The sequence below is a fragment of the Mustela nivalis genome (assembly GCF_964662115.1).
Source record: "Mustela nivalis genome assembly, chromosome: 11".
NCBI classification, from domain to species: domain Eukaryota; kingdom Metazoa; phylum Chordata; class Mammalia; order Carnivora; family Mustelidae; genus Mustela; species Mustela nivalis.
The window spans coordinates 71,316,101-71,332,600 of NC_139030.1; the positions used below are offsets into that span (position 1 = coordinate 71,316,101).

General features: G+C 42.2%; 1 protein-coding gene across 2 annotated transcripts; it reads right to left on the minus strand.

Moving 5' to 3' along the window:
- Positions 1 to 887: 887 nt before the first annotated feature.
- On the minus strand, positions 888 to 14,737 carry COPS8 (COP9 signalosome subunit 8). 2 transcript variants are annotated; one of them, XM_082691063.1, is made up of 8 exons: positions 14,357 to 14,737; positions 13,240 to 13,310; positions 11,863 to 11,911; positions 10,531 to 10,663; positions 5,741 to 5,848; positions 3,684 to 3,746; positions 2,618 to 2,665; positions 888 to 1,905 (listed from the first exon to the last, which is right to left on the minus strand). In XM_082691063.1, exons 1-8 carry the CDS (start codon positions 14,432 to 14,434, stop codon positions 1,826 to 1,828), a joined length of 630 nt encoding a protein of 209 aa, XP_082547189.1. In that variant the 5' UTR covers positions 14,435 to 14,737; the 3' UTR covers positions 888 to 1,825. The 2 variants fall into 2 exon arrangements, with proteins under 2 accessions (XP_082547189.1, XP_082547190.1); XM_082691064.1 differs by lacking the exon at positions 2,618 to 2,665 and having other exon boundaries at positions 14,357 to 14,629.
- Positions 14,738 to 16,500: the final 1,763 nt, after the last annotated feature.

Here is a 16,500-nt window from a genome sequence, read left to right on the forward strand (position 1 = left end):
TTTAAGATTACAAGGTTCTAGTAAGATTACCTCATTTCTAAACTGTTTTATCCTAAAATATACTTTTAATAATAGTGATGATATCAAAGCATTTTTTTCAAATTAGCCATGAAACCATATTCAGTCAGCTGAGGTCTTTGTGTCCTCAGTATATATCCCAGTGACAATGCAAAATCAAAATACTGCAATCAAGTCTCTTGAAATAATTACTGTTTCACTATGTGAAGTTTACTGACTGCCTCCTCCCTCCTCATAAAGAACAATTTTTGCTAGTTTTTGGTTGATACTTCAACGGTTTTCCTGAAACACTCTCAAGTATGTGTATCCACGGAACCCTTTTTCCCCCTCGAAGCAACAGTCTAAACTGCTTCTGCTTCCTCTGGTTTCCCTGTGGAGATCACTGTCTCCATCCAGAGACCTCTCTCATACTCACACCTCCAGCAGCTGCACGGCACTGCACACTACCCACCATGTCGTCACCTTGTCCCCTATTAATGAACATCTGAATTGATTTCAACCATGGATACAACCTGTACTTAATACCTGGAAGTTCAGTAACTGGCATCATCACTTTCTAGCTACTGATCCTCTTGCTTCTTAAATTTCCATTTCCTCCACTGTAAAACAAGGGAGTTTTAACACTGTGACTTATACAATGGAGTTCAATAAAATGTCAATTTAAAAGATATTTCCACAACTGTTAACAATAACTGAAAAATGTATTTAAAATGAGCAAAAATATGAATCATGTAATCACCATCATATACATCATTTCTATTTAATTAGGTAATTCATAGCTCGAGGGACAATGACAAACTAGAATATATCCAGAGAAAGACTAGGAGAGTGAAGAAATGTCTAGAAACTATTGCAGATGAAACAGCTGATGCAATTAAATATTTATTGAACAAATGCAGAATAAGTGAAACAAGGGGGGCTTTTAACCTGAAGATATAATGAACACCTCCCAATATTTAGAGGGCATCACACGACAACTGAAAGACTTGTTCAGTATTTCTCCAAAAGGCAGAACTTACACCAAAGGATAAACAGAAGCAATCAGTAGACCGCAGGATAGTTGAACAAAGTGGATCACTTATTGTAATAGCTTCTTTGCCGGTAGAATGCATTCCACCCTAGGTTTCCTTTCTTCTGAAGGGAACATTATTACATTGAATACGTCACCTGAAGGTCTTAAATAGTTGCCTTTTCAGGGCAAGCCCTCCACTGTCAGCAATGGATGTACTCCCACTATCAGGAAGAAATCTGCAGTTCACAAACAGGTTTACTGAGGAAATGGTCTTTGGTTCCTCAGCTACGCTTCAGCCTTCTATAGGAGTGATGTGTAGGAGGTGAGGAGAAAGGAGAGCATCTTCTCTGAAGGGGGTGCCTCAGAGTCCCCAGCAGCTCAGAGACTGCCTCTGGGGACTGTCCTTCTCAAACCCCAGTGAACCGCTGTAATGAGTTATGGGTGCAGAGGGGAGTGTGTGGTGCGCTGGGGCAGAGGGACAAATAGCTGACAACCACTGACTACACGAAGCAGGAGAGCTGTACTTTGTAAGTCACTAGGAAATATAAACTGCGTAATACTGACGGGCTCCATCCAAACTGTCCAATATTACAAAAGGAGAATTGCTTCAACAACTATTCCGCATAGTGTTTAAGGACAAAATATATATAATATACTTTATATACTTTATCACATACTCAGTAAGGAATGCTGAGGTGCTTCATCCGTCCAAGAAATTGAAAATAAAAATTTTACATTTCTCTATCTGTCAGTATACAGGATTCCGAAGGTGGATCTTGAACTCAGAGTGATGTATCAGTTTTCGAGGAAAGCCACATAATCGGTCAGTCTGGCTAACTGCTGCTCGTTGGGGATCGGGGGCACTGGGGCAGGCTCTGCGTGTGACATGGAGAAAGAGACTAAAGTCAGACCCCTGGGGAATGGTGCATTAGCCCTGCCACCCTCACCCTCCAATGCCTGTTCATTTAACAAAAAGGAAACCTTCTTATTGACTTGGGACATTTTTGAAAAATAAGCAGAGAAGTCTCAACTTTAATGAGTTTTCCTAAAACTGGGAGGAAAGGCATGTCTGGCTTGGCCTAAGTTTCCACATTAACTGCAAAATCTCTCTTGAGAGAGCACAGCTCTTGTTGGCAGGACACCTACCCACCTACCCATGTGACATGGAACTCAGGGAAGAATCACCCAGTACTGACCATGTGCCAGGCACTGCTGTGTTAAACTGTCAGTGAACAAAAGGCCCCACAAAGAACCCCATCACCAAGGAATTTAGTTCTAGCTTTTAAATTAGCACATGTCAGCCCAGGGATGCCTTCTGAGTTACTGCTGGTGGGAAGGTCTATCACAGCTTTGCTACACGACACCGACAAGGCTCTGTGGCTGGGCCAGAAGGTGCCACGGCCTCAAGGGAAGCTCAGAGGGGAACCCACAAGCTCTCCCTTTGTAACCAAAAAGGTTATAAATAGCCAAGTACAGAATTTAACCTCTTCGTTGACAAGGCTAGAGCTAAGAAAAACCAAAATACATGACAAAAAAGAAATAAAGAACAATGAAACACGTCTTAAACGAACATTTAAAAATACATACCTGATAAGGGAATAAACCGGTTAAAAGATGCATCCAGGGCCCCTGCAACTAAGTAAAATTAACAGCACAAGTTATAGGAGTCATACTGAAGAACTTTCACACAGAACACATCATTTTTAACACAGTGGCACTTATGACCTTTTACTACTTCTCAAACAGCAATTATTCTCTATTATGACTACATGAGTTTTCTTATTACAGCCGTTTTCTCTCAGCAGCTAAACTCACTGGGACCATGTCTAACCACTTCCTGTACCTTCACAGGACAGAGCCCATCGAAATTTAAGTAATTCTTCACTGTGGGGTCAACAATGTCTAAACAACAGGAATTCAGAGCAGAATGAATTGAAGGAGGAGAGCTGACAGGTGTGGGCATTAAGCTCAGCTCAAAAGACCTGGCAAAAAAGGACATTCCTGCCAAGCAGGAGAAGAGACCTCCAAGCAGGAATGAGCATGGCTCGCTTCAGAAGGAGGACTGAGGGACTGGGAATTCAGATGGACAGGAGGACAGGTCAAATGATTTAAGTCAAAGAGCTTAATTTTGTGCAAGCTAAAGCCACTTTAGAGATCGTATGTCAGAAAAGAGTGTACACATTTATAGTACAATGAGAAAAGGGGAGTATGTGAATAAAATTTATTTTTTAAAGGTAACAGTTTAGGTATTACAGTAAACATGCTTAGAAATGGCTCCATAAATAAAAGGGTGGGAGACTGAGGCTTAGTAAAAATTAAGTTATAGTAAGGATTATGAAAAACCCACATAAAATAGGTTTTTACATCAGAATAATGAAAAACCCATATAAAGGAAAAAACCACAATAAAGATTATGAAAACCCCATATAAAATAGTTTCCTACACAAGAAATACATTAAAAAAAAAATTAAGGTACAACTAGGTGATCTTTAAAATCCTTTCTACTGTGCCTATCATTCCATGTCTATATTTACCCTAAGTAACTCAATTTGCTAGTACAGCAGAACCTTATCAAAGACTCAAAGGCATGCAGAAGAGCCTGAAGCGGGCTTAAGAGGTCAGTGTGCATACGTGGACAAAGAGCTCCACCTACCTGGCTTTTTGGGCATAACCATTCTTGTGGTGGAGTCGGCTTGCCATCCTTGTTCTAATATACCTAAAAAACATGTAGTTTACACACAAATGAGAAATAACCAAAAAACTCCTATAGTTTTCATTTACAAGAGCCACAATCTGTCAATGACACTATTTGTATGGAAGATCTGACAAGTGCAGGTTACCCTACAATGTATATTTTTTTCTAGAAAAGTAGATTATAGATAGCACTCTCAGGTGGACTTACTTTTGAAACATTTCTGAAACACGTATCAAAGCCATTTTTCTCTCTCAGGCTGAAAGAACCCCTAGCAGATGAGCAGTCTTCTGTAAAGTGTACCTTACGGTATTAATCTAGTTAGTATGACTAAAACAACACCCATGTCCCTAAGGAGGACGTACATAACACCGCCTGCACTTGCACTATCAGTATTGACAGAGCTGATCTCACTGACGAGAACCACTCACACATGCAGAGTCCTGGCCAGCAGGCATCGTTCCACGGCGATCATTTCAGGGCACCATCACACTACTCTATAAAGGACACAGGACCATCACCTAACTGATGTGAAAAATGGAGTTTGGAGAATTCCAGTGGCATGTCCTCAATCATGAAGTTAGCGTGTGGGTTGGATAGAGGAGTTCCACCCAGGTAATCATTTAAGAATATAGCTCAGGGGATGTTATCCATTATGTAATAAACTGTGGATTAATGTCAAGATGATTTAAAACAAATGTCTGTTGAGTAACCAACAGTACTGATTTACTCCAGGAATTTTCATTAACCTGCTTACTATGCATCTAAAATTGTGGTAGGCTTAGGAAACTGAGGAACAAGATGTGGTCTTTACAGGGCTCCTATTTTAGTCAGAGAATCAAAAATGCCAATGATGGTATAACAATGCTACGAGGCACAGATGATGTTCTATAGCAATTAACTGAGGGGAGAAGTTAGTCTGGGCATCACCTGAGGAATGACAATGCAAAAGCATGACTGGAGACCAATGGGTAAGAAGAATTACTGGTAAGAGAAGTTACTTCTGTTAACAAGAAAACCACAGGTCCCAATATCAAGAATATCAAGGAAAACACACGGGCTGAAAAGGGACAGGGGAGGAGACTGCCTTTACCAAGTATGGGGGAAAGGAGGATTTCCACATGTGAGGCATGAGGTCAATTAAGATTTTCTTAAAAAAATACATTTATCAATATGTTGATTTTCAGAAGAAAAGGTCTAATTTAAAAAAGTTATGAAGTCTAAACTCCCAGCCATGAATATAATGCCACTCACCTGGCATACTTACAAAAGCAACTAATTTGTATATCCTTTACTTCCTGCTGCTTGCATTTCCCACCACTCGTAAGACCAGGTGTAGTCAGAGCTGCATGGGGCTGTCTCAAGGACCTTCCTCTGCCCCCCCAGTGTCCCTGACTTTCAGTAACTCTGCTCCCACCACATCCCTCCCTGCCCCACCGACTCCCAGTCAACAGCAGCTCTGAGTTCCCTTGCAGGGCATCATGCTGGGAAGGCACCCCACCATTTCACAGGCCCACCATTAACTTAAGTCTTCATCAGAGTTCTTAGAAGTAAAAATAGAAAATACTCAGGGATCAGGCCTGGGAACAGGATAAAAAATGACTACAGGAACATCAAAGAGGTTCCAATAAAGAAAGAGCTAGAATGATCACATGCGACAAGGGTACACCTCACAGACCTAGCCAAATGTTAACTTCATAAAAACGGCAAAGTACTCCTTGGCAAAACTCATGTTGTAAGATATCATTAACTGCCTCTGGCAAAAAGCAGTTGTGAGGCCCTGTTAGGTGTGGATCGGATGTCTCCTCATACCATTGGGCGGACACTTATATCGGCTGCTGCAGAGCAACTGCTGGGCCTGAGAACAGCCTGGTTCCCGGCCCAGCCCTGCCGGGGGTATGGTGCCAGGCAGGTTTCATATCCCCTTTCCAGGGAACACTGCCTGAATTCCCAAACCAACCTGTTCCAACAACGTACACTCCCACTTTTGTTGACAGTAAACAGCGAGCCCAAATTACCTTTCACAGCCTCTTCCACAGGGAGCCCGACAAAGGCTGCGAAGTCATCAGCGATGATGGAGGTGTAGGCTTGTGAGACCAGGGCGAAGGCTCTTCTCCTCGTTGCGTCTGTGGTGGGAGTGGAGGGGTGGCAGACAATGAACCAAGAGAGCTGGCATTTTTAACACCTAATTAAGTTACATGGTTGTCCTTGTCCAAATTTTGTAAGACTAGGTCGACCCACGGGTTTCTATGCTCACAGATACAGACACACGTGCCTGGCGTGAAAGAGGTGCTCAGATATTGCCGAATAAGCAATCAGTTCCTTGTACTTCCTCTCAGACAGCAAGTCTCTCTTGGGGGACAATGAAATATACAAAGAAGGAGAACAAGTTAATTTACGTAAGACCCAAACTCTAAGAAAATTTCATGTACATAAATGTATTTATGTATTTATGTATATAAATACATAAATGTATTTATGCACTTGGTATATAATTTTTTGAATTTCTTTTTTAATCCAACTTACAAACACTGGACTGAACAGAGCAGAAATGATCTACTTCGGTAATCAGTTGTCCTTTCTGAGGAGTGTCTCTAATCTAAGTTCACACCTAGGAACTGCAGAACAAACCTTGTAACTAGAGCACTCTTCTGTTAAAACCACAGGTCCCAAATATCAAGTCAGCAAACTGGGAATTAAACATAACACAGTTTCAACCTCCCCTAGAAAATACAGTCTTAAGAGGTCAGTCGGGAATCTCCTGATGCAGAAGGGGTAATCTGTCACCTGGGCCCTCGTCCATCCCCCCGCAAAAGGAGAAGACTCCCCACTCTACCTTTAAGGGAAGGTGACCTGGCCTAAAACATTTCTTCCTTTTCTTTTGCAATAACACCCCTGCCCCACATTCCTTCCTATGATAACCCGACATTATGTACAACTCCTCAGAGCTCCCATCTACTTGCTGGATGCGATGCTGCCCAATTCATGGACTGCTTAATAAAGTTAATTAATTCTCCAAGTTTACTCAGTTGAAGTTTTGTTAACACTAACTTTTGAAGCTGCTCTGACCTCTTGTCTTAATTTGGGTTCAAATCCCAAGGTCAAATCCTGAATGAGCCTAATTGGGCGGAGGGGTGCTGCAAACAATTCCAGCAACAAAACCTCCCTAGAGATGACATGTGGGATTTCCCCAGGCTTACATTCCCACACTGACTATTCCAGAAATGAGGGAGAGATAGTAAGTCAAGGGTAGGAACTGAGGTCCAGCTAGCCTGTCTTCCTGCCCACTACTTTTTCAGGAACATAAGGGCTCCTTCATCTGGCTATCAGCATGCTTAAAAATATTCTGAATTTTACTTTCCACATTCAATACAGCCCCATGCTGAAAACCCTCTCTGCACTCCTGGGACACTGCCTGACAACTGCACCCAGCTCCTTAGGCACCCTTTCCTCCCAGTTAGGCCCCTGGCCCTCAGACAAGCCTCACTCACACCTTCTCATCTCTGGGCTTTGCATTTATGCTGTTGTATGGTGTCTGCTCTCTACGACTCCGATGTCTGTTTACAAACTCCTCCTGCAGAATCGAGGCTCACTGCCATCTCTGGCCTTCTCTAAATTCACAGCACTGTTTACACTACCTGTTGAACAAGCATGCTTCCACCACCTACAGCACACTGCCCCACCCCGCCCCACTCCCCTCACCTCAATGATCTCTAAACTTCTCTACAGGAGAAAGACTGTCCTCTCTATCTTTATAGCCCCACCCCCACAAAGAGCCCAGCCTCTCTAAGGAAGTATGTGCTGAAGACATGCTTGTTGACAATATCACAGGACACAGCCTTTGGCTTTGTTCCCTCATATTTCTTAAAGATCACTGACATTCCACTGCATTTCTCCACTGCTCACAGAGCCTGATGTCCTCGCCACCTTCCGCTCAGCCAGCACTGCTCCTCCTCCGCAGCGCTCAGGCAACTCCTTCCTTCTTCCTAAGGACTGCTCAGCACATGACTTTACATTGGACTTGAAAACATCTTAGCGGTAAGGGAACTTTCCCCTACTGAAAGCCATGGGCACTCAATGAGAAAGAACCAAGAGCAACAACGGAAAAGGGAAATCCAAGTGTGCACCAACAACTATACCCATTTGGAAAACCTACCATATTTTAAAAATATTAACTAGAGTTCAAGCACTCTGGTCCGATTTTCAGAATTGAGAGGAGATGGGGAGTAGCAGAAGAGGATGAAAGCAATGAACGGAAGAGACACACAGATGAGAGGAGAGAGGCAGAGAGGCAGGCCTGGCACACGGAATAGAAGCAAGCACACAGGGAGACAGAAGTGGGTGGGCAGAGGAAGCAAAAACACAGGTCGAGAGTGTCCCAAAGGGTCAGTGAGAGGCCATGAAACTGAGGCTGCTTTTAATCACTCAGGGACATTCTAGTCACTTTGTTACCCGTAAGATCTCTGAAATGTGTCAGTTCATGAGGGCATGCATTAGGATGGCAAGCTGGAAAGGGGAATCAACTGAGCCAGCACTGATATCTGTGGAAATTCATCACGGGACAAAGTCCTGGGGAGATCCAACAAGAATGCTCACTCTGTTGTGTAAGAAATATCTAACCATGCTTGCTGTCTACCAGGAGCTGCCAGTGCTAGTGCTGCAGACAGAGAGCAGGTGAGCTGGCTGCCACGCACTTTCTAACCCACCTCTGCCCTTCTACTCCAGGGAGTCTGGACCCCACCACCCATGGCACCTGCACCTTCCTGCCTGGTGAGTGGGTCCACCGGTCCTGTGAATGCACTTCCTCTGCGCCCTCCCTGCCTGGCTCTAGATGATCCACAGCTCCTGGGGGCAGTCCCTTATGTGACCGTGTTAGCGTGGGTTCCTCGCCTCCTCCCTTTGGGCCTTGAATGAAAACTGCTACTGTCCAGTCAGCCCGAGTGCTGTTGGGCCCTGCCGGCTGCCTTTAGAAGCAGCTCTTTCACTAGCCTCTCTTCACTTAAGCTATTTACAATTTTCTGGTAGGACTGTGACTAATTCAGAAAAGAAAAGGAAAAGATCTAAGAATGTGATTGTTCTTAAGACAATCTAGAAAACTAAAAACTTGTAATACATCAAAAGGGAAAGTATCAAATTGAGCAGTAATTCAACTCTATTGTAAGACTCCCTTTATCAGGCTTCATCTTATGGAGGGAAATGCAGTACCATTTGTGAATCGGGGATCTGCAACATTCTCAGGATACAGTCACAAATATCACAGGTGAACAGATGAGTGCTTAGACATATTAATTAAGCACATCTAAGTGCTTATACATATTAATTCATTTCTAACAACTCAAGGAAAATATACTACTTATAATCTCACTTTACAAATGAGAAAAATGAGGTGCAGAAGGGTCACTCAAGTGGCAGAACCAGGACATGAACTCCACAAGTATGGTTTCAGAGTCCAAACTCCCCCATTTTGTGCTCCACGGCCTTCCAGAGGCTGGCTGGACTGCCTTCAAAGACGTACTGAATCTAACAGAGCTGGAGGCAGAGGCAGTCCTGGGAGGAAACAGGCTACGCCCACTAAGGCACACAGGGAATATCTGCTGCATGATCAGGAGATCTGAGCCCTGGTCCTGCCAATGACCCCACTATATGGCGCTGGGAAATGGCCCGCGGCCTGTGCCCTCACACCACAATCCTAAGACTGAACCAGATACTACAAAAACCCACCACCACACCCTTTTCTCTTCTGGACTTACGTGAAGAGGTGAAGGCGGTTTCCTGTGGGAATATCTGAAACTGCCCTCTTAGAACTGAGCAAACTTATACCACACTCCTCCCTCCCTTCTCACCCACCAGGGGCCTGCACGCCTGCTCACTTCCTTTGTATTTAAAGTAAGTGCCTCCTGTTGTGTTCCTTACATTGTTCTGTTTTATGCTGCCACAGCTTTTCCATCCCAAGAGAAATTAGGTACATCTGAGAAGCAACCCTCACCTTCACATCTCAAAAGATGATACCCTTGCCAGGATAATGAGCAGTTACTCAACAATTCCTCTCACTGACCCCTCCAGAGCAGGAAGGCAGACAGTCAAGGCAGGAAGGCAGACAGCCAAGGCAGGTATTAGCAGCAACAAGGTAACAGTAAGAAATAAGAAACTGAACAACATAAAAAGACACTGAACAATATAAAAAGAGATCACTGTATGAATTTATAAAAAAGAGCGAATCAGCAAATGTCAGGGGCAGGAGAAACAGAGAGAGAGAAACTGGCAGTGTCCAGTTTCATCGTGGGATCAGCACTATGTCACACAGGCTTGGGATTCTTCAGAGCAATTAAAAAACATCTGAGCATCTGTATACTGAATTGACTAGTTACAAATCCAGAAGCTGGAGACAACCCCTGTCAAAGCATTAAGTCGAGACCCCAAAGTACAGTCTCTACTTTCAAATACACGGGGTTTAAAATCTTTACCACCCCATACCTCGAGCTTATTAGAGTATTATAAGATTTCATTTTAGTAGCAAAAAATCCTTTTACTGTCAAGAGCAATTTCACTCTAGAACTAGAGACAATGAAGCCCTTAGCTGGCGAAACAACCTCAAGCAAGACGAAATGAAGAGGTATGGTCACAGCAAATCCTCACAGGTGAAAAGAAGTATGATTATAGCAAATCCTTACAAGAGTTTTGAAAGCTGCCCAATTCACATTTTCAGGAGAAAATATCTATTTTTTTTAAACATATCACTGACTTACTTCAACATGGCAGCACTCAGAGAACAGGTCTAATTTTACTCTTAACTATGAAGAAACACTACCTCTAAGTGCTTCCATGATTGGCTGGACCGTCTCAGACCACTGGTGTGCGTTGATGGTCGTATAGATCCCAGGGAAATCTCTCTGCCAGATTCTTTGTCCTACTGACCAAATTCCCCCAAGTTCAGAATTTGCCTGCAATAAACATCACTGCCTTTGAGGATAGTCACTGCACAGATTTACCAACAACCATATCTTAAAACATAAATTCAACATTTCTCTTAAGAGGTATAATTACTTTTTCAGCCCAATCACTATCAAAAAGGTTTTTAAATGCTGTGGACAGTAATGTAAAATTTATTTATATGGCTTATATAAATTTTTATTATAACAAAAATTAAAGCATAAAACAGTGTTCAAAAATATTTCAGAATTTAGTATGAAAATTAATATACTTAAAACAGTTTTTCAGAATATTGTATTTGTATTTTATGTATACACATATGTGACAAACGTTACGTAGACTATTCATATATATGTGCACGTAAAATATATAGACATGTTTTGGGGGCAAAAATAATAGCAAAATGACTAAAATAAAGACTGTCAATCTAAGATGTCACACACTGTAGCCTTTCTCAGGAGAGAATTCCCACTAACATCACTGAAACTATGAGAGTAATTCATCGTTCTTTATTTTAAGTCAACGAAGCTGGAGGAACATTCCAATATTATTTAATAAAATATCTGAAGAAGAAAAGAGAATAAAAATACTAAAATACTAAATATCAATAAAGAACAGAAGAATGCAAGTGAATTCTTGGTAATATTTAGTGAATGTTTAAAAAATTCACTTTGCATTTATGCTAAAAACAGAGAATCCCATGAAATTAAAAATGTATTTCATTATACTTTGGAAGAAACTTTTAAGACATTATTTTATCTAATCTCCTATCCAAACTAAGAAATCTAAAATCGTAATTAGTAAAAATAATCTTAAAGCTGTGAAAATCATTTTTCGTATATTCTTGGGAATAATACCAATTTCAAAGTAAATACCATTACTGCATAAATCAGTTAAAAAAGCAAAACAAAACACAAACCAAATCTTTATTAAAAGGTCTCAGCTGTTTGCTGGGCAAAGTGACACAAGAAGTGTCTTAATAAATGTCACCAGCAGAAGCTACACACAGATTTCTTTACCATCCAAGGGAAATTATATTTCTGATTACAGGAATTTGTAGATCTGCTCTTAAACTCTAATACCAGTTTAGTATCTATTTCTGTGAACCATGGGGGAAAAAAAACAGAAACTTTAAAAACTTTAGAAGGTTGCCATTTAAATGAATGCTGTTACTACATTCAAGTAGTGCTATATATTGATGAATACTTACAGATTTTATAGCAGGTGGTATCCGTTTCCAAAGATATCTTGCATTATTCCTAATTTACATCCCCCCAAGAAAAAATAGGTAATTAAAAAAAATTACCTCAGTAAATGTTTAACATTCTAGATCTTACTGCAAACACGCAAAAGTATATTTTAAAATACTCACTATTTTATAGAGTGAAATTTAGTTTTATACTAATTTTTCCAGGGGAAGTAAGAGTAACTTTCCAGATAAAAAGACATAAAATACTTTCACCAAAGTAATATTTTGCTATCTTCAGTGAATTTTTAATTAATGACCTAGATCTTAAGTTAAGATAATGGTACACTAAAAACACAAACACTTAAATAAGTAATTTCTTCATATATAAAAATAAACAAATTTCTGTTCAAGGCTCTGGAATTCCCTGACAATGTATGTGATACACAGTGCTTTTCTCGTTATCATGCGCCCTTCTCTGACCAATGAATGCAGAGCCACCAAAACTTCAACGCAGTTTTTAAGAGTCTGAAAACTTGGAACTACAACAAACATACAATGATCAGGATTACAAAAACGAAACCAGCTCATATGATGTATGTCTCACAGGAACTGCAGGTTAGTTTTTTAAAAGATAGGAAACAAAAAGGTTGAAGAGAATCTGCCAACAACATTTAACAGTAATCACTGATGGTTTGTAGCACAAGGGACTCCTGAATGTTTATGCTTTCTGACCTTTCTTCAATAAACATTAATTAGGAATAAGTAAAAAAACACCATTTTTCAAAAAAAAAATCTCATATGTCTTGTTAATTAAATTTCTCTTAGTTTTCTCAATTGCTCTTGATCTACTGAATACATAAGAAATTAAGTCAACAGAGGCCATATGAAAGTTTTATAAAGACAAAAAAGGTCAACAGAATTAAAGGAATTTATTGACACTGTAGTTTCTCTTAACAAATTAAAATGTGTGGACACCTGGATGGCTCAGTCAGTTAAGAGACTGCCTTCAGCTCAGGTCATGACCCTAGGGTCCTGGGATCAAGCCCAATTTCAGGCTCCCTGCTTAGTGGGATGCCTGCTTCTCCCTCTGACCTTCCCCCTTATGAAATGCTCTCACTCTCATTCTCTCGCTCAAATAAATCAATAAATAAAATCTTAAAAAAATGTATTAAAATGTGTTTTTAGAGAATATATATAAAACAAGTGTATCTTAAAAACACTTGGCCTAACCATAGTTTAGGTCACAATTCAATAACTGAAATAAGTATATTAAGTATTACAATAGGAGATACAGCTCCTTGCGGATTATGTTTTAATGATGTCTTTCCAATGCCAAGAGTTATTTCTGTACAATCGTGACGAAGTTGTTGCTCTTGGCTTCAGGTAGAAGATACTTACATGTCATTGTGGAGCAGATACAAAGCTAACAGCTGACCATACACTGGGGGAGTAGCAATTCCTCCAGGAGCCTATAAGGCCAAAAACAAAAAAAAACCTTACTTATATCTACACTTAAAAAAAAAAAAAGGATTTTACTAACATTAATCTAAAAAATAAGCCTATTTTACAACACTTAGTACTACAGATGTAGAGAGAGCTTAGAGAAGTACAAAACACTAAAAACCAGTGTTAAGTTTAGATCTGCCATCAGCTGTGACTTTTCTCTCCTTTCTAAGTTCTGTCTTTATATGCACAAGAATATTTAAGTGGGATTCCTTTCCCAGTTCTCAAATTCTTAAATGGGCTTACTATTAAAAGAAACAAACATTTCCAACAAATACTTAAAGTACTATGATTCTACCCATTGTATCAAGTATGCTGACTAGCTAAGTAATGAGTGATGAACAGAAAAAAAAAAAAAAAATCACAGCCAGTGTTACAAATCTTCATTCAAATTTGATTCATTCAGAAAAGAGCTATTGTCTATTAGTGAGCTGCTGCTTCTGACTGTTGTCTCCTTCAGCTAACCAATTTTTTATACTAATGTTATACATGCTTTTCCAGTGCCTTTCTAAGGAAAAAACCTCAACTAACTTTTAACAGCTGCATGATACAACTTTCCCAAGTCTTACACAAGAGGGAACGGTAAGCTTAGGAGGTGACATTATGAGACTAAGGACTTTCTGAGTTGATAAAAGGTTACTCCTTCTTTGGTCTGTGTGTATGCTCGCACAAATGTCTTTAATGAAATCCACATTCCCCTGCCTCCCACCACCTGGGGAGGAAAGATGCCCAGTCTAATTAACACAAGAAACACACTGGAGGACATCAGGAGCAAAGATGCCCAGGGTTTTCGGACTCACTAGCTGAGAACAAACAACAAAAGGTTCCCAGCGAGCTCGGGGAGACGAGGCCCAGACGCGCAGCCCTCGGAGCGGACCCCGGCGTCCCGGGATCCCCACGCCCAGCTCCCACGCCCGTCGCAAGCCCCGCGGGCCCTGTTACCCTGGAGACTGGCACCGCCCCGGGGCCGCGGAGAACCCCGTGGTTCTCCCTGCGGGACGCGAACGGATACCTCGAGCTCCTGGTTCTCGCACTGATCCAGCAACTTTTTGAAGCTAAAGGCACTTTCCGCCATCACCGCCACTGGCATCTTCCCGGCCGGTCCCGCCGCGGCACCCTCACAGAAGTAGACCCCACACTGTCCCTCGGGCCGTCGCGCCCGCAATGACGTACGAGGCCGCCGTCGCCGTCAAGCGCCCCAGCGCAGCTGCGCCGTCGATTCCGGCGCGTCGTCGGACGCCACCCCGCACAGGAAGGGTCGTTGCCGCTCTGGCCCGCACTCTCTGTGCTTTGGAAGACCCGCCTGTCCTCGCGGGAAGCGGCTTCCGGAGCGCGAGGCCAGAACAGGAAGGGAGGGGTGTGCACAGGTTCCCGGAGAGCTCGGCGTCTCCGCGTCGGGGCCTGACACGCATGCGCACTGCGAGGAACAAGGCTCGCTTGGGGTCCTGGGGACGCTCGGGTCCTGGCTAGCGCGTGTTCTGCACCTCCAGACTTTCGTGCTCTGAAACCGGTCAGGTGTGGGCTTCAGCCCTGGAGCGAGCGGGTCTGGACGGCTCCCGGGCTTGGAGTTCGGGCCCCAGGTCGTCCCGGCCGTTCCCGCCGCCGGGCCTCCGTGGGTGCTTTTCGCCCGCGGATGCTCTACTGTGCAGTTAGTTGCGTTGACTTATTGTCGTGTTGCCCTTCTCGAGACCGCCAGCGAAGAAGCTTCTGTTTGTGTCCTGCTGCAGAGTCAGCTGCACAACCTGTGGGTCCAGAGCAAACTGGAAATGCAGGAGCCCCGTTCAAAAAATGGGGAGGGTGGCATTGAGGGTAATATAATGTAAAGCTTTCTCCTTTGCAGTGTACCTGTTTTTCATAGTGCTTTCATAGTACTTTTTGCTATTTAATATGACTCTAAGTAAAGAAAAATTAAAACTTTATTAGCATGAAAAAAAAACTTTATTAGCATTAATCTTAATATCCATGTTTATGTGGTGCAGTGCCAGTTTAAAATTCAAATATAAGTGCGTTTAACGCCTATGTGGCAAAACAGAAATCCCGCAATTCCTATTTCATAGGATGCACACGTACGTTGTTTTTATTAAAACCATGAAAATGTTGCACAAACTAACTATTTTCATGCCCTTCATTTCAGGCACATACTCTCCCAGCACTTTCTACCTTCGGCATACTGACGGGTAAGGAAGGGCTGAGAGGACTAGGACCATTCCCTTTGCTGCTGTGTTACCATTTTCAGCACAAAGGAGTATTTCAGCGGAGTTCCAAGAAGTAATGTAAGAAAGAACAGAAGAGGATTCCTTGGATGTTCATGTTCTTTAGGACACCACTGCCTTCATCATGCCTTTGAAGAAAGTTCAGGTTCCAAGGGAAAATGTGGCTTCTTAGGGCTATCTGCTAACAGCTAACCCTGTTGTGGGCACAGTGCCCTTACCTCGTGAACACACTTGAGGCTCTCTGATCTCCCACCTTTGGGGGTCTGCTGGGAATTCGTGTGGTATGTAGAACACTGTGGAAGGGCAGGGAACACGTATATTGCTCATACATCTTGGCTCACATGCAAATGCTCCATTGTCCCTATGGGCTTCACTCGCCAAACATACTCAAAGGTAAAATTATGAAGAATTTCAAGACAAGAACAGCATCACTGATTGTTTTTGCAGAATCAACACGGTTTCCATCTGGAAATGACTGTGTGTGATAATGTTTCAGATGGAATATAAAGATAAACCAGGATAAAACTCAAAGAACTGGCAACAGTAAAAAGAAATGTATACAAGGGGACCTGGGTGGCTCGGTTGGTTAAGCGTCTGACCCTTGATTTTGGCTCAGAACAAGTATCTCAGGGTCGTGAGATCCAGTCCTGAGTTGGTTTCTGGGGCTCTGTGTTCTGGGGGAGTCTGCTTGAGTTTCTTTCTCTTCCTCTGCCCCCCTCCCATGCTGTCTGTCTTAAAAAGGGGAGACAGAAAGAGCTGGTTTAAGTGCAGATAATTTAGAGGAATAAAGCAACAACGTTTCATCAATCACATGAAGAAGAGGAGGAGGAGAGGCAAAATCATTCTAAGACCATTTGACACAAATTGGACAGGCAAGATTTAAAATTTTTAATGGGAAATAATGGTTGCCAACATATTTGGGGGCAAAGTAAGATTCAGTGGG